The 26,581-nt window shown below is 35.8% G+C and overlaps 1 protein-coding gene across 1 annotated transcript in view; it reads right to left on the reverse strand.

The window, feature by feature from the left end:
• Positions 1–234: 234 nt before the first annotated feature.
• DIAPH3 (diaphanous related formin 3) overlaps positions 235–26,581 on the reverse strand; it is a gene marked incomplete at both ends in the record, with an annotated part of 225,786 nt that continues 199,439 nt past the window's right edge. Inside the window, one exon of the mRNA XM_079534573.1 lies at positions 235–491. Coding sequence (XP_079390699.1) covers positions 235–491 — 257 coding nt within the window. The remainder of the gene's footprint in view (positions 492–26,581) is intronic.

A 26,581-nucleotide genomic window follows, 5' to 3' on the forward strand; every position in this document is an offset into this window, starting at 1 on the left:
ATTATTTGTTTCTGCTGATATTTTTTTTGTAGTCTCAGTACATAAAGGCATCACAAAAAATCTTTTTAATGAGAAGAAAAACAAGTCTGGTGCTGTGGAGTTTGGAAGTAGAGTATTAATACATAGAGAAGTTTGGAATTCAGAAGTACATAATGTCAATAATGGAAAATTAGTGTATCTTTTCAAGCTATCTATTATACTTTGTTTTAAAGCTTTGATTTAATCCTTTATACTTTATAGTGCTCGCAGCCTTGCCAGGAGAGCTTCTACCTCTGGAATGGTTTCTCCCTTAGAAGGAGACCCGTTACGCTCTGTTTTCCTTTCTTTGTTGCCTTCTCCACTGTAGGCTTCCTTTCTCCCAGCAGCCTTGTTCCATACCATACAACTTGTTTCCATATCATAAGTAACCTCTTTGGTGACCGGGCTTCTTGTCGAGTTTAAGCTGATATTGTGGCGTGAACATGACTTCTCTAGTTGTGCTTTCTGGTTCTCTGTGAAAGATAAAACAAATAAATTTCATCTCAGTATAAAATACTCAGTTTCAATATTCTGTAATTTAAAAACATCTCTTGATGAGACAAAATTTCACGTGCAGATGACACATTAAAAAGACTAATGATGTTCAAAGAGTCAAGAACAACGTCAAGAAGAAAAAAGTGGCAGGCCTGGTCTCCTGGAAGTGATGCAGACTTTACACAACTTTATTAGATTAGCATCCATATTTCCCATAAAATCAAGAACAGAGACTGACAGGATCCTTCTTTCTCACTTGAGTCAAAGAGAAGACACTACTCAGCACTTCACAATGGCTTCCAAACTTCTATCTGGTTAATTAAATTTCCTACATATTTTTTAATCGATCAGATTTTGAAATATAAAAAAATCTACTTCCGTTGTAACAATTCTTATTTATTATTTAGGCAGCTAAGCAATTTTAAGAATCTGCTACTTTTTGCTAAGTATCATTGGTATTAACTGTCAGAGGAAGCTGTGCTTGGTTCAGATTCAGCTTTGTTGGCTGACGTGTATTAACAGACAGATTTCCTCCCTGCACGCAGCTCCAGAATCTGAAGAGTCCCTCTCGTAGATCTCAAACTTTTTAAAAACAGGCATACTCAATATTCATGTAACCTTGAGCAAGGCTTGAAAATGGCTTCAGCAAACTTGACATGACATTTAAAGTTTTTTTGGTTATTCTCTGAAAGATGTTCCATCATCCCAATAGTAATGACTTTGGAGCACAGGCAGTCACTCATGACAGTGTGTTTTATGTGAGAGCTGAAAATTCCTACCAAAAACAGCTTGTACATTAAAAGGCAGCTGCTGAAGATATTTACTGCACTGTCATTCCCTGACCAGAGGCTCCCAGTGATGGATGAGGATTTTACACACTTTCTTGGACAATCTCAGCAAATTTTACAGGCACAATCACCTTTTGGGAAGTGGAGGAAAATAAATGCCTTTCTATCATCTTCTAGAGCAGATAAATAATTCTTCATTAAATTTTGATAATAGCTGGTTTTTTTTCACTTAGCTGAAAAACTAAGTGAAATTAATAGAAAACAAATTTTTATATTGTATTATGGAAAATAATTTGCCCCTGAAGATGCAATAACGTACATTTCAGATTTCCTGTATCACAGAAGGCCAAAGATTGGAGATGAACACATCTTCATAATTACACATAATAAACCCATCATATAAATTAAAATATCTCATTCTACTTCAATGTTTACATTTATTGATTCTGATCACATATTTGCAAGCTGAGAAAAGCATGCCACCTATGTCAATACACAAAATTTAAGCTTCATTGTAGCTGCTTTTGATTAGATTGTGTTAAAAGAGTGAGGGAAAAATAAGTGTTTTGAAAATCAATACCGATTTTAAATCAATAATGATTTTAAAATCAAAATTTTAAAGCAAAAGATAAAATGCCAGAATCAAAGAGTAGGTGCAGATGTGTACTAACACTCCAGTTCCAACTACTTTGCAGTTCACTGAAATCCTTACCCCGAAATAGTCAAGCCCAAGGATCAATTAAGTATGAAGAACTATACTCTGTAAAAGACATAGTGAACACTAATGCACTGAGGCTTTAACATTTTCCCCATCTTCTCATACTGTGACTTAAGTAACTTATAAAAGCAATGAGTCTAAGCAAGAAACTGCTTCAAGTTAACTGCTAAGACACAGTAGATGTTGGAATCGATCTACAGTGTCATCTCACTTCGAAACTCCAATTTAGAATTGCGGAAAGATGTCTCTCATAACTTGCTGCTTACAACCTGGAATTCTTGTGTAAGTAACTGAGTAAAGTTGAGCATAATTTGTTTTCTTTTTTTTTTTCCTCTTCTTTTTTTTTTCCCTTTAAAACAGTAGCAATGGCATTGATAATCATGACTTTCTTGGCATATACTAGTGAACAGAGGGCCGGAGCACCTCCTCTATGAAGACAGGCTCAGGGAGCTGGGATTATTCAACCTGGAAAAGAGAAGGCTGTGAGGAGACCTCACTGTAGCCTTCCCGTATTTGAAGGGAGATTATAAAAAAGATGGGAATCAACTTTTTATAAGGGTAGATAGTTATGGGACAAGGGAGAATGGTTGTAAGGTCAAGGAGGGAAGGTTTAGATTGGATGTCAGGGAGAAGTTCTTCAAGAGAGAGTGGTGAGGTGGTGGAACAGGCTGACCAGAGAGGTTGCGGATGCTTCCTCCCAGAGACATTCAAGGCCAGGTTGGATGGGGCCCTGGGCAACTTGATCTAGTACCAGATCTGGAGGTTGGTGGCCCTGCCTGTAGCAGGGGAGTTGAAACTTCATGATCCTTGAGGTCACTTTCAACCCAAGCCATTCTATGATTCTATGAACAAAGTCAACTTGTAAGACCAGAGACCTTCCCTTCCTGCAAAAATAGGGAATGGCATTAGGAAGTGCCTTGCTGTGCAGGGAAGAAGCCACAATTCCTTGAAACAATCACATAGTCATGTCCTTAATACATGGTGCTCAATTCTAGTGATTAACACACTTTCTAAGAAATCAGAACATTTTTGCTTCAGTCATTTACATACGCTATCTGAATCCAGTTCAATCATCTTGAAGTTGCTTCAGATGCTTCCTAAATCAGGTGGCACCTTGTATGTTCTTTCATTTAAGGAAGGTTTTCTATATGCCTAGGTGCATGCTCGGTTATTAGCAGATTTGGCTGTAGGCAATTACCAGCACAATAAACTGGCTATAAGGAATCCTATTCAGAAACACTGAACTTTGCTGCTGGACCTAGTTCAGAAAGCACACGTGCTTACTTGTAGTCCTAGATTTCACCTTGGTAAGTATGTATCCAGAGAACTATTATTTTTATCAGAGTGAAGGATCACTGCTGTTCAAGTAGAAGTTTAAAACTAGTTAGATATTAGTAATAATAAAAGGAGAAACGCACTAATTCCTTAGAAATAATTTCTACTTTGCCAGTATTTTATTTAAATAAAGCAGTAATTAGTGTCAATCCCAAACTCTGCAACAACCTGTACTGCTTCACACATTGATTCAAAGCTTTCATGCTTCGGTGATTTGGTATCCCATCCACTCCACAGTCTATTTATAATCAGGAAAAGCCCCATGTCCAAATTTGCTGACAAATTAAGCACAAGAATCAATAATCATTACTGTATTCCTATTAGAAACTGGAATGCTTTGAACCATCAGAGTAGGGAAGTTCTGGAATACACATATAATGAAGAGAAAAAAAAAAACAACCCAACATGATCAGTTATGAGGAGCAATTTAATCTGTTCCTGAAAAGATATTTCATATGGCTGTCTGCATTAACTAGAAAGTGGCTAAGGGACGATGGACCACACTTTCAATATTTTCCTTTCTATAGCAATCTACAGGAGATCCATAAACCAGTCAGAATTAATAGGCTTTTTTTAAACTACTTTGAACCGTTACACCATGGTCATTTATTAATTTAGTTTGTGCTTTTATCTGAAACCAAAACTATACGTGAAACTATATTTGAAAACTCCATTTGAGACAGTGTACAGAATAAAATAAATGCATTTACACACTATACATCTTGTTTCAAATAAAATGTGAATTGAAAAGAATAATATCAAAAGCAGTTAAAAGGAAACTACTCATGGAGAAGCACATCTACACGAAGTCTTGTGAATAAAAAAGCTTACATTGATGAAGATGCACTACTTGTCCACCTACTGTAGCAAGCTTTACCTTCATGCAGCAGCAAGACAAAAAAGAAATCAGACATTAAAAATCACTGATTAGAGACAGAAGTTATTAATTAGCTGTATACATTGGAAGTAGTTATGGTCCGTAAGACTGATGTTTCTAATATTTGGCCACTCAGAGAAATCAATAGCCATCACTCACACATGTCAATAATCACTATGAAGATGAAAATTAAAACAACAACAACAAAAAACTTTGATATCACAATTAAGGTTTCTAAAGACTATAGTGAGAAAACATTTGCCCATAATATTTTTGACTTTACCACTACTGAATGCTTTGAGACTCAGGTAAGATAGAGATCGCGTTGTAAACTACTGAAGTCTAAGTGTTCAGATCTTATCTTAATGTAGATCCTTGGCATCTTCAGACCTATTAAAATTCAGTTTTTCCAGATGTGAATTCCTTGAACACTGCTGTTAATCAAAAACATTTCAAAATTGTATTCACGTAACCTGGGGCCAAATAGCTACTATCATCTAGAGATAAGTCTTCTAAAATTACTTTTATTAATGGCAATGTTCAGGAAGTATAGGCAGATCTGCATAAATGTGTGCAAGAACTTCTTCACAGTAAGGGTGACGGAGCACTGGAACAGGCTGCCCTAAGAGGTTGTAGAGCCTACATGGAGATGATCAAAACCTGCCTGGATGCCTACCTGTGCAACCTGGTGTAGGAAGCCTGCTTTGGCAGGGGGGTTGGACTCGATGATCTCTAGAGATCCCTTCCAACCCCTACAATTATGTGATTGTGATTGAAAATTGTGCTTAATAGCTTTCCTTAGTTTAAATTGTGTCCTAGCATAGAATAACTGATAATCTATTAAAGGCTACACACTTTATATTCAGAAAAAAATGAAATTGTGCAATAGTATGTGAACAAAAAAGTCCTCAATGTGAGACTTGCCTGCTGTGAACCTGGGGAAACAAAATACGATCAGTTGGAGATTTTTAAATCCTGCCTAATGCTGTTATATATTACCTTTAATGGTGAACAAAAATGATTTCAAGAGACTTACTGAAGTTGAGACACAGATTTTTCTAAAGCCGGTAATAAATATTTTAAATAAAAATGTACTTTGAAAAGCTTTATTTCATTGCATAGTCTCTCAATAAAAGTCTTGGTACTAAGGACATATTTAGTTTTTATGTAAATACTTGTACACTGATTGGAAAATAAAGCTGTAAATACAATAAAGGGAAAGACATTACATGGCATTATAAGCTTGTATTACAGTCATACATCTCAATGTGGGGCATGATAAAATCGTATTATAGGCAAGAACGATTGCACTTATAGTCTCATTACATCTTTTACCAAGTTAACAAGGAAAATTGCTCAAAGACTCAGTGCAGTATTTCATCTCTTTGGCTTGTTTTCCATGTGCTATATTGTGTTCTTGAAGCTATGTCTATGCTGATAGATTTTCTTCAGACGACACTTACACATCACCCTTATCACCAATGCAAATTATTTTTACATTATGAATCATGTCTTGCCTTTGCTAGAAAATATTCTAGGGACATGCCCCCATGTCAAGTGGTTTTGGCTTGGTAAAAGTAACAGCCCTCATCACTGGCTCCTCAGCGTGGTGTCATACTTTGACCTTGGTTCCCTGTCCCTGATGAGTGAAACTGAAAGTCAGGGGAAAGGTACTGAATCGTGTTCACATTGTACCCATGTGGCTTCCTAGCACAACAACAGAAAAAAACTCCAATAATCAAAATTGTGATTTTGAACTTCCACATACCAAACTCTTTTTTACTATCAGAAAGGGAAAAAAGAAAATTAATTCCTGTTTTCTTCTCAAGTAATTTGTCATAATTTCATAATTTCATCCGGGATGGATTTTTCTTCATTGTCTGTATGATGCTATGTTTTAGTCTAGGAGAAAAACCGTGTTGATAACACACTGATGTTTATAGCTGCTCCTAAGCAGTATTGTACAGAATCAAGGCGATTCTTAGCAAAGGGCCCAAGCAGCTGGGACAGAACAGAATTAAGATAGCTGACTTAAACTGGTCAAAGAGACATTCCATACCATCATGTGGAAGGAGTTTTGAAAGGGGCAGGAGTTCATTCGGCTCTTTTCCACTGCTTTGGGGGCTAGCTGGGCACTGGTCACAGGGTGGTGAGCGATTGATTGTGCATCACTTATACAGACATAACTATTATCCTTTACTGATTTTTCTATCTTAGTATATAGTTTTATCTCAACCCACGAATTCTGCTTCTTTTTTTTTTTTCTTTTTCTTCTGATTCTCTCCCCCATTCCACTAGGAATGTGAGGGGAGCGAGGAAACAACTATGTGGTGTTCAGACACCTGCTGGGTTAACTACAGCAGGAGGAAATGGGGGTCTTATTTCCTGCACTGGCCCTCCATCCCTATTACACCTTAAGGTACTGCATATATGTGAGCCTTCATTGTTGTCAGGCACCCTTATCTCCTTAAAATCATTTATACAGCCCAAAGTTAGTGCTCTGAAATCCATTCCTCGACACTGGTGTTAGAACGTCACAACACCTAATTCTCTTCCTTAAAAGCCTTCTTTACCTTCCAGAAGCAAAATTTAGATGTAATGGGAAGGACTGCAATAGCTAGAAGGCTCATGCCTATTACACAACACGACTCATAAAAAATGTTCTATCATTTCCTTGCTGGATAGTGTAATGAAAAATACTTAAAATACATTTTATTGCCATTTTTTATCAGTTTCCTATTTTTTCAACAATTTCTGAGACTGGCAAGAGTGAGATGGAAGAAAATCCCCAAGATGTTAAAAGAGTGCTGTGTGTTGCCATGACTTATTTCATCTATACCCTGCAGCACTAACCCTAGCACCTAAACAAGTGTTAGCTGTACTTAAATGATCTTTGATAAGAAATTTCTTAGACCATAATATTTCATGCTAAATGTTCACAACTTGACTTAATCCAGAGCAGAAAAGAATTGATAAGGCACAGAAGAGTATTACTGAGCCTTCAAAGATTAAATAAAAATAAAAACGTACATTTAATTGATGTAGCTGTTCTAGTGTTTTATTAAAAAGTGTGAAATGCAAGGAATAAACATTAATCAATATTTCAGTTTAGATGAGATTCACTAAGTTTTCAGAAACACTGAATATAGTTTTTGTGTTCATTTCAGAGGCAAGAAGAGGGTATGCCAGAGCTAAGTGAGACTAGGATAGAGGATTTATAGAAACTAAATTTCAATGCAAATCAATTATAAACTCTAAGCAAACTAATTTGGGAAGAAATGAACTGTGCTGAACCAGCTCCTTTTACCTGTTCCTAAAGCAAATCCTTTCCAATCTGTCTCTTGCTTACCTACATCTTCCCAAAAACTAGCTCTTGCTGATCACTCTATTCAATCTTATCTCTACTTCTTCCAAATGCACCTTGCATTTGCATTGAGATGTGTGGAAACAATTCCTGTTTTTAATTTAATCTAATATGGCAGTGCCTTTCATTACAAGAAATGCAAATTTAAGTTGCTATGATTTAAATGCAAGTCTTGAGTGTCTGTAAAGTGGAAACTACAACAATTGTTATCAAACTGCTGACAAAATTCAAACAAACTTTTTATTTAAGTGAGGAAGGAAACCTCTGGAAGTGCATGATGGCTAATTCAGTCTTAAGGGTTTAGCCTCCTCCCTAATTTCACTCTGCATTATAGCGGATCTTGTTTCGTTCTCATGCATCTTTCCATAAATTAAGGTACATTTGGTAGTTTCTAGGACACTGCAAAATGGAAACTTCCAAACTTGAAACCTATTTTATGATCACCATTGATTTTTAGAGCACATTGTTTCAATCATTCTCTAAAAAAAAAAAAAAAAAGCAAAAAAAAAAAAAAAGCAAGTTTCTTAATTAAAGAATGGATGAACAATTTTGTGTAACTCTAGTATTAGTAAGCAATAAATTAATCTTACTTATGTTGGGATGAGTGAAGGTGAAAAGATGAATCTTGATCCTATCTCATTCTCATAAATGAAGCTTAGTGACAGCATGCTTTCAGCCAGTGGCTGACATCTTATTCAAGAGAGGTGTTTATGGGATTTCTTCCAATGTACAAACATACAAACAAGTAGGTACAAACATTTCCTCAGAAAAGGAAACTGTTGGGAAATTATAATGATCTGTGATTAACATATCTGGGTTATTTTAAATTTCTGAAATGTGTTTCATTACTAGGCTTTCTATTCTGTACAGAAGCATATTGTAGTTGGCCATTTCAAATTGGTGTTGGTGATCTGTGACAAAGTACGTAGAGGTCTATATTTATATAAGCTCCATATTTATATTTTATAAGCTATACTCTGATAATACTCAGATAATTTATGTAGATCTCATACTAAACTGATGGCTTTGAAAGGAGATCCATTTAGTTTCCAAACACTTTCGTGTGGTATCTACCTATAGATAGATGAATACAAACTACACTTTGATAGAGAATTTAAGGAATATTCATAAACACTGCTGGCATCAAAAGAAAGCTTCTGGCAGCTGCAGTGTGTAATGATAAGTAATGTGTTGAGGAAAATAAATGGAAAAGAAACACAAAAATTGTGGCAGTGTTTTCTCAATTGTTGTGAACCCACCCTCTCTCTGCCCCCACTCCACAACAAAAAGAGCAGTGGGAACCCTCAGATCTCTGAAAAATAAAATCTCAACAAATCCAAAGAATAAAAAACATCTTAAAGAATGGCCTGATATTTATGAGATTCCAATCACTGCAGTTCTAAATGGAATTGTTGCTTGTTAAGTATTTATTAATTTAGCATAAATGTTTTACAAAAACCAGCTATGCCTAGTAATTGCCTTTAGAACCTAATGGAAAACTCTTGAGTTTATCCTCTTCTTATTCACTATTCCTGATATGAAAGCTTTACAAAGATCCTAAGCATTCTAATTACTGCTGTAACAGCATACTATCTGTATATCCTTGTTTGAGTCCAAATTTCCGTCTCCTATATCAGCAATCAGAGTACTGACAGGCTGAAATATTGAAGGTAGAGCACAAATATTTTGTAATGCCAAATCGAACCAATGGGAAAAATTGTTTCATCAAACGCTGCACTTTTTTTCCTATGGAATCAGCCTGCTTCTGAAGTAAAAGGAGTCCTGCAAATGTTTTTGGGAGTAACATAAAGTTGAAAGGTGAAGACTGAAAGTAAAGTAGGCAAGTGTTAGTCTTAACAGTCAAGTAGAAATGCAATTTTCTCACATTCCTGTAACTCGTAGTGGAACAATGTTCCAGGGCAGTTTGCGCCCACACAGGTCACAGTCACAGTGTGCTGTCATTCACTATTATCCAAAAGATTGCAGGAATAGCTCCCAGGCTCCCATGCTCCACTCTTTACAGCACAGGAGCAAAGAGGTGATTGTGAAGTGTAACCTGTGTACACTGACATCCAAGATTGCCTTCATGAATGCACTGGAGATAGGTAGAAGCTGAGTCATCTTACTTCATGTGACTTTCATCATTCAAGCATTATTATTATGGTTCTTTCTTTTCTCTGAAGAAAATTCAATGGTCAAAAGCATGCTAGAAAGGAGATTGAAACTGTGCAGCAGGAAAAAGTACATTTTTAAGAGCCAAACTAAAAACCAAATATTAGGAAATAAATGCAAAGTAAAAAGTGATTCATCTTCTGCTTGTTTTTCAAGATTGCTTATCAACTACTTTGACAGTTCTCTTTAAGTGTATCAAGCTAATTAATGTTACGTGCTGTCACTCAATTATATCCTCTCTTTGGGATGGACTTTGATTGGGTCTTGTTCATGTGTGAAGGAAGATGGAATTTGAAAATGATCCTGCTCTGGACACAATCCACTGATAGATGTGTTTGACACCAAGAACTGTACATTGCAAGTATAACAAATCACTTGCAAAGGGACTAGGATTTCAATAGAATCTAACCAAGGAAATTTTCTTTAAAGATGGCATTCACTCACATGTCCCATCATCACTGATTACTATCTGAAACAAATTCTAACCACATTGTCATAGGTAATTCATCCAATCTAGGCAAATTCAAAATGTTGTGTTTAACATCATTAATGGTATGCATTTTTCACTTCATGAACACATTTGTGTCCTATTTTTTAACAGATAAACACTTTGCAGCCACTTTGGTATGTAAAAATTCAGTTTAATCATCAAAAGCCAACTATGAGATTTCCAGATTCCTTTTTTCCTAATCAATTGCACACAATTACTGTGTAGCAATGATCAAGTATCAGAAAAGACCGGTTAGTCTTGCTATGTAAGGGAGGATTTTTTTAATTTAAGACATAATACATCTTTGGTCTTACAGAAGAAGCTTTTCTCTCACTTAGAGGAAAAACTTAATGTAGACACAGAGCCAGTATAAAAGAGACTGAAAAAATGATCCCTTTACATTCACTGAAAAATCAGGGCTGAAAGCAGTAAGACCTCCTATACCACTGAAAAAAAAATGAATTTTACATATGGACCTGGTATTCCTTTGTCTATTTTGACTTACAAAGCAGCCTTGCAAATGTGCCTTGCTCAAAAGGTGATTCTAAAAACAAGAGGTTAGAGATCATCATGGTATATTAATTATGCAAAAGAAGCCAAACCAAATCTAATCAGAAACAGCAGACTCCAAACAAGAAAAATCTCTTTTTTGTCAGAGAAAACATTTATGGTAATGCCAGAGCATCTGCTGATTACAGTCAGAGCTGCAGGATGCCAACATTAAATCACTGAACCATCTCGACAGTTTCTCGGTACTCATGTCACATTCTAATAATAATTTGCTGTGAAATTTACCCAAATCTGAAAATTAGCCAGAAAATGTTCACAAAGAATATAGGTAAGAGTCAATAATGGAGATACAGAATTGATTTTCATCTGAAAAAATACATATCTAAAATAGATGTTCGGTCCTTAGACATTTTAGAGCTGCATTATATTGATAAGTCTCTACAAAAGACTGAACATTTTAAGAACAAAATACACTTTTTTCTTCAATTTCCTGTTGATTGTGACCTACCACTTTTTTGTTTAGAATGTTAGCATGCATGTTTGTTTAATATAAACTCAGATTAGCCATTTGAAGAAGGCCTGAACCATTAAAAATCAATTTTTAATTCCTGACACCTGAGGATTCTACACAGAACAATATACTTCATTGTAAAGCTTTAATTGATGCATCTATGTACTGTGGAGGGTGATTACTTGAATAATAAGTATCAGAGATGTGTGATCTGGTTGCTAAGCAAATGTGAGCAAGGCTACAAGCCTGAGAAACTACATAACAATGAATCAAGGTGCGATGACAGGATAATTATTCCATGAATTGTCATGTTGAAGGACTCACAGAACACTGACCTGTATGCGATCACACACTGGAAAATTGCTTGAGGGGTAATTAAAGTAATAATAGAAAAGTCCAGTCAGTCACAAATAGAAAAATACATGCTTAACTTATTTCTCTGTAGCATGCACGATGAAATGATTTCTTATGTTATAGCAAATGCTTCAACAACGAAAGAATTCAGGGGACAACAAATTACAGCAAAGATCACTGGAATTTATGTGAATTAGCACTAATGGTTTTCTTTCTCAGCACATGTAAGAGGAAGACAAACACCACAGCTACAAATGTTCCCTCCTTCTTCCTTTCCCTGGAGTTTTTATTGCTGAGCATGTTACATGTATGGAGTAGCTCTTCTTTCAGCTCTGGTGACATCTTTCCCAGCCTCTTGCCAAGATGCTGTACGTGTTTTGGGAGTGAGGGAGAGAAAGACTTGGAACTCTTCAGCAACAGACAAAACATTGGTGTGCCATCAACAGAGCTCTGTTGGGAACACAAAGCACAGTACCATATGGGCTGCCAGGAAGAAAGTTAACTGCTACCCAGCCAGACCCAGCACAACTGCTGATATTTTAACAGATCAATACTTACTTAGTTGCCACTGTATATCTATATTTGATGAAAGCTATTCACGTGCCAGTTTTAAGACTTCTAAGACTTTCAAGATACACTTTCACAGTTTTGATATTTGCTTAACACATTTCCATTCCTCTCCCTCTCAGCTTTTATTCACTTTACTGTATCAGTTTATATTGGTATAAATCCCTCTCTACAAGTCCGCACTTCAGCTCTGAGTATATATACTTAGTCTAGACAAAATAATCTAGTTCTAGAAGTAAGCCTGTCTGTGATGGAAGCCATCTGATTGCTCAGCAGTATATATTCAGAAATCTCCTCACTCCCCCATGTGCCACCATTATTCCCTCTTTTTCCCCTTCAATTTTCATGAAAACTGGCAACAGTGTATGTACATACCCATATGTAACTGTGATGTACAGGTCATATATAATCACGACCACTGCATTTCTGAAAAAGAAAATTCTTTTCCTGCCATCACATTCTAAAGAGAACCTAAAAACACCTCTTAGGAAACTCACTGCACATAATAATTGAAATTGTCATAACGACATTCCTTTCTAGAATGAATATGTTCTGTAAACACATTGCCAGCTCATCAGTTAAGTTACTCAGTCATGGTAAATATGCTAGAGTTGTATTTCCAAGTCTCTCCTAGCATCCTCATTAGAACTCATTTCAAAAGAGTAATGTTATACTTAAATAGCTTTAAATGCTATGAAGAAAAACAAATTCTACTGATAAATAACTCAATGTTCAGCAGCTAAATGCAGCCTAGGTAGAATCTATTAAAATGCAAATCTCAAGCACAGACTTTATAATTTCAAAGTAACATCCCATAGAAGAAATATAATTTTTAGATTTGTGTAATAATACTGTGAACAAATCAGGATTTCCAGCATAACCCAGCATCATTGAAGAATAACTGTTCAGAAAATTCTGAAGACATTTTTTAAAATTATGGCTAGATATTCATGTATTTTATTTCAGAAACATCCTAACTCTGGAAGACTATGGGGGTGAGGGAGAATATCCCCTAAGAATTCAGCTAGTGCAAACTACATGTTATCTGCTCTTTCAAGCTGGGCCTGTAACTGGTCTGTAATTAGGAAATTACAGATTATTTAAAAAGACTTTACGTCTCTTGGGAAGATGAAGGGATTAGGAGCACAGGTGGTGTTGTCCTCAATTCTCCCTGTTTGAGATGGCCTGCCCAGGGAGGTGGTGGAGTCGCCATCCCTGGCAGTGTTCAAGTGGTGTCTGAATGAGGAGCTACGAGAGATGGTTTACTGGCTTGTGGTAGCAATGGTAATGGGAGGATGGTTGGACTAGATGATCTTGTAGGTCCTTTCCAACCTTGTGATTCTGTGATTCTATGATTCCAACATACTGGGCAGCAAAATGGCTGGGCTTATCACCAAAGCTTTAAACTATATCTGATGGGGGAAGGTGACACACTGCTGTGTGACAGAGAAGATCCATAGAACACTGACACTTCAGAAAGTAGAAGTGGAAAACCTCACATTTGTTCCAGAGGAATTTGGGAGGATTCCCCCAAAAACACAATGTGGCCAATAGCCCGGCTGAAGTGCCTCTGCACCAATGCATGCAGCATGGGAAATAACCAAAAGGAGATGGAAACTGGTGAAATTAGAAAACTATGACCTAATTGCTATCACAGAAACATGGTGGGGCAAATTACACAACAGGCGTAGCAAACAGCAGAGTCAGAATACTGAACTTCAGGAGAACAAAATTCCAGCTGTTCTAGGAATTATTGGATGAAATCCTCTGGGAAACTGTCCTAAGGGACATAGGAATGGAACAGAGCTGGCTGCTATTCAAGGACAAATCTCTGAGGGCATAACAGCTCAGTGTTCTCGGCATAAGAAATGAAGTGAGGAAGCAGGGAACTGGCATGGCTGAGCAGAGATCTGTTGGTTAAACTGAGGGAAAAGAAGGAAAAATATAGGGAGTGGAAACAGGGAAGTATGGACTGGGAAGAAAATGGTGATGCCATCCAGATAAGCAGATATAGGATCAGGAAAGCTAAGGCACAGATGGAACCAAGTTTGGCAAGAGATATTAAAAATAACAAGAAGGGATTCTATGATTCTATAGATACATAGGTCAGAAGAGACAGTCAAAGGGCAGCAGACCCTCTCTGATAAATAGGAAGGAAAAACTGGCTTCAATAGACAGCTACAGAGAATGACTTGGGGATCCTGGTAGTTGAGAAACTGGACATGAGCCATCAGCATCCACCTGCAGCTCGGAAGGCCAACAGTATCCTGGGCTGCATCAAAGGAAGGGTGGCCAACAGGGAGAGGGCACTGACTGTTCCCCTTTGCTCTGTCCCTGTGAAGCCCCATACTGTGCCCAGGTCTGCAGTGCCCAACACAAGAAGGATGCAGAGCTGTTGGAGGGGCACAAAGATGAGGCTCTTTTTTGAGAGCACCTCTTTTACGAAAAAAGGTTGGGGGCTCTGAGCATGTTTAGCTTGGAGAATAGAAGGCTTTGTGGAGACCTCCAGAGTGGCCTTCCAGTACATGAGGAGAGCTTATAAGCAGAAGGGGACTGACTTTTTACACTGTTTAATAGTAATGGGACAAGGAGGAATGATTTTAAAATAGAAGAGAGGAGATTTAAGTTAGACAGTAGGAAAAAATCTTTTACTCAGAAGGTAGTGAGGCACTGGAACGGTTTGCCCATAGAAGCTGTGGATGCCCCATCCCTGGAGGTGTTCAAGGACAGGTTGGATTGGATGGGGCCCTGGGCAGCCTGAGCTGGTGGGTGGCAACTCTACTCACAGCACAGGTTTGGAACTAGATGATCTTTAAGGTCCCTTCTAAGCCAAGCTGATCTATGATTCTATTACATGATTCTATGTTTGCTGCTTCTGAGATTAGCAATGACAAAGAGTTTTTCCATAATTTAATATTTAAATGAGGACAGTTTGAATAAACTGAGGTGTAGGTCAAACAAATTTCAATTGCATACGTGTAGGCGCACTGCAACTACAGAAACAAAATCATCTCTTTTTGGCAGTAATGCACAAAATTATTTGAAACAATGGAGCATGCTTAGTCCTGTGTGTCCTTGTGCCTGGCCAAAGGCCAATGATCCCCATGTGAGATTCACTGGAGTAAATGACTTTCTGCTAGTTGCCTCAGGCTCCCTTCACAGTCAATGAGGAGAAACAAGCACTTCTGAAGTGTGCTTCATTTCACCCTGATGTAGATATGTGAAACAGGTAGAGACAGCTTACAGTAACTAACTCAAATGTGAGTGCCTGCATTCTAAGCACCTAAAAGTAAGTCACCAGATACTATTTTTAAAGGTTACAACTTCTGTATTTGAAAAGTTCAAACTTTTGACTACATAAAATCTGCATAAAGGGTGGACTGTCCAGTCAGTACAATGACAGCAGATTGTAAGATGCTATGTTATACTTTCAGAGGTAGATAACAGATTATGTGCACCAATCTCAATACTTATTTAACATAAGCAATAGAATTTCATAAATTTTTTCTTGGTGAAATAAATTGCATTCTGTCTGCTAAAGCAAGTAGTTTAGATATGAACAGGGGAAAACTGTTTTTATATAATATACAGTCAAGAATGGTAGATGTGAAAATAGTCCTTATTAAGTATGCCACTCAGCTGTTAGTTATCACAAATTATTGCTTCTTAAAAATCCTTTATGTTCACTACCTTTACTCTATATATTTAGGCACATGTATTACAGCTATTTAGGTACCTATCTCTTACAGATGTGTGGTACTTTTGTAGAGTTTTGCAAGTTTCTAACAAGCCTGAAACATATTCAGGACTTTACAATCAGTCTATAAAACAAATGACCTCTATGTCTGTACTGACATATGGAATCCTACCTCTCACATGAAAATTATCATTGCTTTAAACCGATGATGGGTTAGATTTAGTCCTAGCCATGCAAAATTTTGTAAGTTCTAATAGTGTACATTGAGACTCAAGAATGCAGAGTTTGCTTCTAGTTTTAAGGGATTAAGATATAAATACGGTGTTTTGCTTTGTATAGAAAGGCAACTGGATTTTAGATATTACTCTGCCTTATGTGTTTGAATTTGTGTTGCCTAAGACTGCTAGCTTAGCAGGAGAAAGGATTAAGGAGAAAGTGATTTAAGTCTCATGAAAATGTATACAAATTCTCTCTCTCAAACAAAAACAAACCACTAACAACCTCTAACAGTGCTTATTAGAATATGCAGCAACTTAAAAAAATAGTATAAAACTACAGCAGCACCTGCCATTCAGCACTACTTTAACTCATACAGTCTCACTGCCATTCAAAATATACAGTAAACAGAATATTTTCACTGGATCATTTCACCATATTTTATGCATATATTAAAGATTTTTTGCTTCTTGTATCCTAAGTATGACATTAAATTTGAATTACTCCATAAAACATAAAGGTAAAGAATTAATCATGGAAGGCATTCATTCTAACAATGTAGTTCTAACATTGTAACAACTTCAAGTTCTAACATTGTAACAGCTACAATAATAATAATAATAATTAAAAATCTAAAAATCTAAAAAACTAAAAAGCAGTTAAATTGCTTTCCTTTTCATCTCTGGACATATACCTTGCTCACTTTGACTGTTTAATTGACTTCTATGTTATATCCTATCATCCATTCAGAAATAACCTGAATGACCTCAGAATTAAAACAGTAAGTAATTTCTCTTAGCATATTATATACATTTCCATATTCTTCCAAGCAGGAATGACTTACACAAAAGAGATTCCACTGAAATAGATTTCACATTTTTGAGACGTCTTTTTTTGTAATCAAGCACATAAGTGGCTGTATTTGTACAGTACTGTACGAACTTCACAAACAGTTTAATTTTCAAGTGCAACACAAAGTGTAGGATGTCGTCTACAGATCCTACCTATGCATCCACATCTGCCATACTCCGATACAATAAAATCCTTGTAGGATATTGTAGTCTCTACACAGAATCATTATGCCTGACTCTACAGGACAAAAACAGAGAAGAGATTGCACTGTCAAGTGACTAGTCAAGGGAAAAAGGCAATCTTCAGAGTACAATTAAAAGCACATACTTTAGATATCTGTTGCCTTTTTTTTAGTATTAAAGTCCAGTTTAGATCAGTTTTAAATAGATAGTTACAACAGGTTCCACGAAATTAAGTGGAATACACCTACATCAGAACATGAACTTTCTTTACTTTCTTTATAGGTATTGAAACCCACCTGAGAACTGTCAGCTTTGAACGGCAATTTCTGACTCTCATTCCTAACAAAATCTTTTTTTCAGTGGTGTAAGTCAGAGAAGTGGGCCGAAGAAGTTAAATAGATATACGGTAGACAGAGACCACTAAGCCCAGTGCTTTGTGTAGCTGGCTGACTTTTAAGGCTTCTTTTTTAAACACAGATCGATAAGATACAATTTAAATAGTGCATTGACTATATACGAGTTGGCATTAAATGGCATCGCATTGTGGAAAGAATTAACATGAATGCTTATGATGCATGAGGATTTTGGAAGATACTTCAGCTGCACCAAGGCCAGGTTGAGAGACATGAAACCTTTTTAACAATAGGGATTTACAGTACATTAAGATTCTGGATGCAGCTTAAGAAAGCACTCTATCCCTATATTTCCTAAGTTAGAAAAATATTTATAGCAGGAATTAAGAAATCACATGATTATAAAAAAATCTTTTGATGATGTTGCATATATATACACAACAGATGCTTCATATTGTTTCTCTTTATTATTATAATTTTTTTTTAATTTGCTTTAAACAATATAAATCTGGATATTTTAACAGTTTTTTAATTTCTTAAATATATGAATCCCAGCTTCATGCTATACTTATCAAAATATAAATAAAATGACAAACATGCCATTAAAGGGTAAAAATGAATGTTCACTAATGTACAATCATCAGTCTAAACCTGTGATTTCACTGAAATGTAAATACTTTAAGGTTAGAAACCATAATTACAAATGGGTTATCAAAGAAAATAAAATCACTATGTTGAAGAAAAACCCATCATCTTCTCTGGCACGAGTCTTTTTTTTTTTTTTTTTCAGTTGTTCAAGTTTTTATGTAAAATGTTTTTCATTGAATAATTGTCATCATATTTCAGAACATAACAATGGAATGTAACTGGTGATTGAATATAAAAATTCTCATATCTCATCCTCCCAATTTGAAGGGAATCATATATTTATCTTTGTAACTATGTAGGTCACTCTGAAAGTAATGCCTGCTATTTATTTCCATGAAAAATACAACAAATAGATATAAAGAGTACAATAACAATAATTGATAGGTCAAATTCTCAGCTACAACATACTAATTTTCAAAAAAGAAGTGACCATTAGTTATGTATCTTTGCCAGTGATGAACAAGAGCCTGCATGCCACAGTCATAAAAATATGCACGAATGAGGATGACTCACTGCTCCACAACTGCTATGATGTCATTGTTTCTAGGAGAATGTTGCCTATAAAGTCCATCGTTCATTGTTCTGAAAAGATGGAAGTCAGAAGGTTCCAAATTCAGACTATGTAGTGGGTGTGACAGGACAGTCTAGCCAGAATCGGCAGTGCTCCACAGTCTACCAGTTGCTATGGGGCCTGGGATTGTCATGTTGCAAGAGAAAGGTTGTCTTCTCCATTCTGACTCTGCAAGTTCAAGCCTTCAGCACAGTCATTGTCAAGATGTAGCAGTCAGGCTTGATGGTTTGTCTGAATTCCACGAAATCCAGACACATCACCCCTTTCCTATCCTAAAAGACAGTGCACATTACTTTGTCTGCTGAGAGCTGCCTCTTGAACTTTATCTTGGATGGGGAGTTCACATTTCACCACTCCATGGACTGAAATTGTGATCCAGCTTGTAGTGGTGACACTGCACCTGGTCACCGGTAATGATGCAATCCAGGTAGCTGTCACCTTCAACCTCGTATTTCTTCAATAGGTCCTGACAACCTTACGTATGGTGTTCTTTCTATTCCCTTATGAACGTTCATGGGAACTGCTTAATGCAAACTTGGTTATATTCCAATGCTGCCACCATAATTTCCAATGCACTGAAGCCAACGTTCACTTCCATGCACAGTTCCCTGGTTGTAATCTGCCAGTTCACATTGATGAGCTGGCTGATCAAGATGCTCTTCATTTCATGGTGTTACAGCTGTGCATGGCTATACCCGCTTAGTATTTCACAGCACTGTTGCTGATGCTGAAAAGCACCACCCACCACCTCACTGTGCTCACATCCGCTGTTTGGTTTTCATAAACATTCAGCAAGCATCAATATACGTCAGTGGGTGCAACTTTTTCCACATGAAGGAATTTATTGACGCAGCCTTGCTTCATACACACTTCCATGTCAGATGCCATTCAGTCATACTGCCCCTCAGTTGCCATCTGTCACATAGCAACAAAATACAATGGAATTTTGGCAGGACGGTTCATTCTCTACCACCATACCACCAATATCGGCTTCTGCTGTGATGTGCCAACATAACAGAATAGGAAGCATTACTTCGGAGCAGCCCTCTTATTTATCGCACAAATGGATTTTACTCTCACAAATAGGAAATACTGCATTTGTCCTCATTTAAAAATTATATCATTAGCATTTGATATATCTGTGTTTTATAATTTGGAGCTCAAATCTAGTTTTACACTCCCTCGCCCCTTAAAAAAAAAAAAAAAATGAAAAAAAAACACAGAAAAAACACAGAAACAGCCAGTTTAATGGGATGCATAATGTTGCAAGTAGGATTGTGGTAGCAGTATAAAAATTCATCAACAGCCATAGATTTCTAACATGAGAAACTGAGAAGTAGGAGAGAAATCTTCACCAAGACTGCAATGAAACATATGCACTAGTATACCTTCTGGAGACAGGCATTTGAAAATGTCTAGTGTCCAGGGTTATAGTATAGTTAATAACACGAGGTACCACCTTCTTCTGAAAAAAACACTCCACAGAAATGAAGATAATATAAAATATGCTCCACTGTGTGTGATGCTGTGTATGAAGGATCTTCAATTCTTTAATGATCAACCTTCACCATGTGCAGTAAATCAGTGCATTGCAATTACCACTACCTGATGAGTTCTACTTAGAAAAAAGTATACTTTTTATTCTCGTTGTCTTTATTGCTTTTAAGTAATGGTTATGAAAAAAAAAAAGGAAAATAATCTAACCATTCATAACTGCTCACTTCTACATAAATACATATGTACATACATACACATCTATGTTTATGTGTATATGATTTCAGTTAAAAGAAATACCAAACAGTCATTAATGGTACATTACTATAAAATAAAAATTCTGGATAGTTTGAAAACCTGTCAGTTGGGACAATTACTATTTCATAACAGGGGGAATAATTTCTTGTAGAGTGACATGTTCCCTTATGTCACAGCTATTCTTCCTTTACAAAAGCTGTTACTTTGATGGGAAGGACAAATGTCTGCCATATATTACTATGCAGTCCATTACAATGGGTTCATTCATATTTATAATACAATCTGTGATGTTGATGCAATCAGGTTAGACTTCAGTGTTATTTCAAACAAATCCATAACTGAGAAAAAGGCAGCCTGTTGACAGGAGTTAATGTGGGTTTTACTCTGTTTACAATTGCTTTCTAATCTACTAAATGGCTGTGAAAATTGATGCACTGTTAGAAGTGCTTTTGTACACTACTACAGATAAAGGGTTGTTATACAGCAGTGATCTCTGTAATGCTAAATTGAATTTTTGACAGAAGTTTTTTGTTTTTCCAATTTGAATGTGACAAGATAGGCTATGCAATTTCTAGTAAGTTTAATTCCACCAATTCAAAACATTTTCCCACCTTTATTAATTGAGATAGCTATTACTGCTAGAAGAAAAAAGTTTGAAATTAAACATACAATATCAAATTATATACTATAGAGAAAATCTGTTAGTGGACGAACTAGGGACCAGAGTTAATGATTTTGAAATCAGATTTGTTGAAGCTGGGTAAGTGAATCCTCAAACAGGTAGTACAGCTTGCAGAAATGCTCAGCTTGTCATGAAGGCAAACAGATTCTGCTTAGAATCACAAAACAACAAAATCCAGAGTTATGAGATGACTTGTGTTTATCGACATTTCCAGAGGGATTTTAGGAAGATGTGTAAGAATAGGTTTTTAATTTTTTAAAATTTATTCAATCAATGAAATCTCAGTCAGAGAATTCCAAACTTTTTTTTTTTACCACCCAGAAGAGACTAAGGAAAAAGGAAAGGAAAAAGGAAAGGAAAAAGGAAAGGAAAAAGGAAAGGAAAAAGAAAAAGGGTATTTTTAAGGTTTAGATTTCCCTGGTAAGAAAGTACAAAGAAATACCAAGGCTGTTACTGCTATGAAACCACAATAAACTTTGGTACTGTCTCTGCATAATAGCTACCCTTAAAAAAATCCTAATGCACTTCTCTCAAATATCTGGTGTCCCATTAAAATCTTAACCTAAACGATGCATCTTTTCATTTCAATCAAGAACTTCTTGATATCCAATGTGAATAAGAAAATATTACTAAAAATTAATGAACAGTTTTCTTTCAGGGCTTCTGATGAAAGCCATTAAAAAAAAAAAAAAAAGAAAAAAAGAAAAAAAAATAGTCATACCCAAGACATTTGCCTGTCTAGTAACTTTCAAATTTGCTTATGTGTTTCAATTCTACCAGATTTAATGAAGAGGCATATATCTCTCCGACAGTAGAACAATTCAGTCTAGAGAAGAACTCTCCAAGTCATCTGGTCCACACCCAATTTCAAAGTGAGATACAGCTGTTAAGGTAGATCCTACTTTTTAAAAAAAAAAAAAAAAAAAAAAGAAAAATTCAAATTTCATCATTCAACCTTAGTGACAATTAATTACCTCAGCTAAATTTTGGAGTCTAATATACTACAGAAATCACCGGTGCATTTCACACAGGACAGTATTACCACATACTATCCAGAGTAATAAGTAAAATTCACTTACACAGTCTATCAACTAAAAAAATACAAATGTATATTAACCAGACTTCATGAACAATAAAGATCACAAAGCATTTTATTTCTCTCTTTTTTTTTTTTTCCTATATGAGATCATATCTCTCCTGAATACTCAATTTTTTTTCAAAAGAAAATAGCTTTACCAGTTACATTCTCTACCCCTCTACTAACTCAAATGTAGAAGAATCATTAGAGGTAAGTGCTACTGCATAAGGCTTATGGACATTGCAAAGCAGAGAACAAATTCAAGTTTGTTATGTAGAGATTGAATGGTTTTAGAGAATGATAGCATTGTAAGAAGGTTTTTCTGCAGCTGCTCCAACATATACTGGTAATAGTCATTACTTATAAGCTATTGTTGATTGTTTAAAACTACAGAACTGATTGTAGTTACAGATGAATTTTCTTCCCCTATCAAGTAAGTAAAATACTACACAGAAGGGATATATAAAAAAGTGATTATTTTGCTTAAGCATGGTTAAAAAATACAAGAAAATCTGCTGCACATCAGTCACCCTGCAGTATTTCTTACATTAGATCAGCAAATACAATCTAATACAAGAAAAATGTTTATCCCAGATAATTAATGGGAATCTTCTAAATGCTCTTAAGTAACATTTTGATCCAACTTGCGCTACTTATTAAACCCAATCAAAGAAACTATGTAGTTTAGCAACCTGTACTTCAAATGCCATTGTTCTTCACAAGCAATACCATGAAAGTTCATTATGCTCAAGTTTAGCATCTCAGAGCTTCTGCATCATACAGTGTTTGAATTTTTAAACATCTAGAACATTTCTCCAAAACTACTGGAACAAAAAAGAACTTCTTTTAATAGCTAGTTTTATAATTCATGAAAAATACAGAAAATCCAGTAATCATATTATTTGAGATACTAAAACAGATGAAACTTTATTTTACTTTACTTCATTAGCCTAGAGAGAATGACATCATCTTTGTGTAGTCACAAAACTGAGAAAGTTGGTATAAGAAGTATCCCATTCTTACTATGAAGGTAAGAAACTTACCTATTCCTTCTGTAGACAATAACTTTTCTAACAACTGCTTACACATAAATTTTCTTACTGTTTACACCTGAATTCTGATTATGAGGAACCACAAAATCATAGAATCATTTAGATTGAAAAACACCTTTGGGACCATCAAGTCCAACCATCAATGTGACATTAACCACATCTTGTAGTGCCAGGACCCAAAGTCTCTTAATACCTCCAGTGATGGGGACTCCACCATTTCCTTGGCAGCCCATTCTAGTACTCGAAGAAATTCATGAAGAAATTCTTCTCAATATCCAATCTAAACCTCCCCTGGCATACCTTCAGGCTGCTATTACTGACTTCCTTAATTTTTCTCCATTTTTAGCTCTTGACTAAATGCAACCACTTATTTATCACACAATATGTTTTTGTATAGTTTTCCAAAACTTTTTTTTTCGTGTTTTTTTAACATTTTCAGCTGTTAACCCTCATTTCTCCAACCTTAGTTGAATGCCTAGCTGTCATGTGCACTCTCATTGGCCACCTAGCCCTTCTATCTCTTCTTCTAACTCTCCATTCATTTCCACCCCCTTTCTGGCCAAATTGTCTAGTCCAATTATCCACTTCTTGTTCAAGAACTCCCATCTTCCCCAAACCCTAGAAGTAAGAAATTTCTTCCAACAGATACATTTTATTTCAGTTTCCTTCTGTATATTTGTGAGAGGAGCACAGGATAACAGGAAAACCCAGAGGGTTGGGGGATCACCAACCTCAGGTGTGAGTGGAACAGTGGAAGTCCCTAGAAAATCTTATCTATAACAAACAAGATTAGCAAAGGCATAAGCAATGAAAATGAAAAGCGGCCTGTTTAATTTTTTTTGGTCTCGAATGAAAGAAAGTTCAAAGATGACAAACATACAAATTAAGACAGCAGCTCAAAGTCTGAAGTCCTGAAAGGGTAAAGAAACATAGAAAAAGCTGCTATAATTGTTCAGTTAAACGCTATCTTTTGCCAGATTAAAAACAGACCAAAACTTATGAAAGAAACAAGGTCTCACTGATTTTCTGCTCAGATATGATTAGGAACTATAGCACGATGAACACCAAGTTTTGTTCCCATATGGACTGGTTGGAAAACAGCAGTTTCAAAGTGGAATCTCTAGACTGTTGACAAGGATGCTTATATAAGACAGGTAAACCAAAGTATGAATCTTAAGTGAGTTTTCTTAATTAAGTTTAATTTCAATGAAATGTTCTTTGTACACTGCTGTATTTTGGAGAGCTTTTATTAAACAGAATGGAATTTTCTAGATAAGTTTCATCAAAAGCATAGTCATTCCTAACACACAATATATTCATTTCTGTGTGCTGCATAGCTTTCATTTTTACTGTCGTACAACCCTGGTAAAACTTCCCCACTGAAAACCAAGCAAGCTGTACCAACTGTACCTACAATCTCTAAAATTCACACATATGCATCATTTACGCTTGCAGTCTTATGTATGGCAGACTGAACTTACAGGGCTTGAGAGAATTAAAATTTGAAATAATACATCCTAGGTATTACTTCACATATCTCTGCACCAGTATAGAAAGCCACATTAGAAACTTCTCAGTGCAGATTGGAAACTTCTCAGTTCAGCTCGAAGTCCTTACAAGCATTCACATTTTACTGTACTGACCAAAACAAACAATACATACTCCCCTTATATATAACAAACAAATATTTATGTAATGTATATATTATGTATGTATCAGCAGATCTCAATACTTGCACAATGCAGTTGTATGATTACCAATCTGATGTCCTAGTAAAACTAAGAAAAAAGATGAAATATTAAAGAATTAGTATTACATCAGAAGAGTGTCGGAGTACCAATTGCTTCTATAATGTACAACTCTGTCCAAGCTAATGTGCCTGAAAATCCTTCAGATAGTTCAAGAACCATGTGTTTTCCTCCCTGTAATTAAAGTTGAAATTTGCATTCTCAGTGAACTTTAAAATTCCTTAAAGTTGGACACATTAAACATTCTTTAACTACCCCAGTCATTCTTTACTATTTGCTGCCCCTACTCAGTAAGTATCTGTAACTTACCAAAGGGTCAGGTAAGATTTAAGGTTGATTTCTGTGAAAGCAAATCCCCAAATTTATTGCCTGTTACAGAGAAGTTTGAAAAGTTATTTGTGATGGGTAATTATAGCAAAAGACATGCAACTATCTTAATACTATTTGGAGGACAAACTTGTTTCTTAACTCTGATATGTTCATATGAGTGCCTAAAGAGAAATCTCATTAATATTTCAGTTTGATTTCCGTATGGATAGACAGCAAAACTGTAGCTTGCTTCAATGGGAGAAAGAATAAAAGAAGGATCAAATGGCCTAACTGTCCTATTTCCATCTCTTCTCCTAAAGAAAGTAAGGTCTTACAGTTAAATGAAACTGCTGTTCAGGGAAAGGTCATTTTCTTGTGGAGATTGAAAATTCAAAAACTTATCGGCAACTACAGTTAATTTATAATTCTCTATTTCTGTACTATATATATAAGTGTATTTATTGAATCCTTTGTCAAACTTTGCTTTAATTGTTCGCAGCTTGTGCAAGTAAGTTATTTGTGTCATACACATTATTCAAAGTACTTCTAAATTCACAGTAATTTTAACTTTCACAAATTACAGACAAGTTTACTACAGCTTAAGACTAGTGCACGGTTTATTTTTTTTTAGATATACATTCATATTATTGCAGAAGCTGTAGTTTAGAAGCGTATAAATTAAGTCCGGATTGCCTGATTTGCATTACTGATTCCCTGATCTAGCTTAGTTGAACACTGAATTTAAATGGAGGTGCTTGAAGTCAGGAGGGATTTATGTATGTGCTTATATGGTATATTGAATCAACACCTTATTGCAGCAAATCACAAGTACAGCATGTTAAAGCTGCTTACTGTAGCAAAAACATATTTATCTATCTATAACAAAGCCAGAAATGATACATCTCCTCTAAGCACCTCTGTGAGTTAGTAGAAACCAGCAGGCAACAATAGTTACTTACCACCTACTTTTCCTTAGAAAGAATTATCTAGCATAATAAATCAAAAGAAGCATATATGTTTTCAAATTCAAAGGAAAAGGTCCAAACTGGCATGCTTTAGCTGTTTGTTAACTGTGTTTCTCCTAATGAATTGCCCTGTTGCTCTGTATCCCTCTGACTGCAGTATAACAGCTTTCATTAGTCATTGTAAATAAGGCTTTGTGCCACCTTATTTACATTCTTATTGCAAATAGCCAGAAACTCACATTATAATTCAGATACTGCACTTGGTGGGAAATCATTT

Source organism: Tetrao urogallus (assembly GCF_951394365.1).
Source record: "Tetrao urogallus genome assembly, chromosome: 1".
NCBI classification, from domain to species: Eukaryota; Metazoa; Chordata; class Aves; order Galliformes; family Phasianidae; genus Tetrao; species Tetrao urogallus.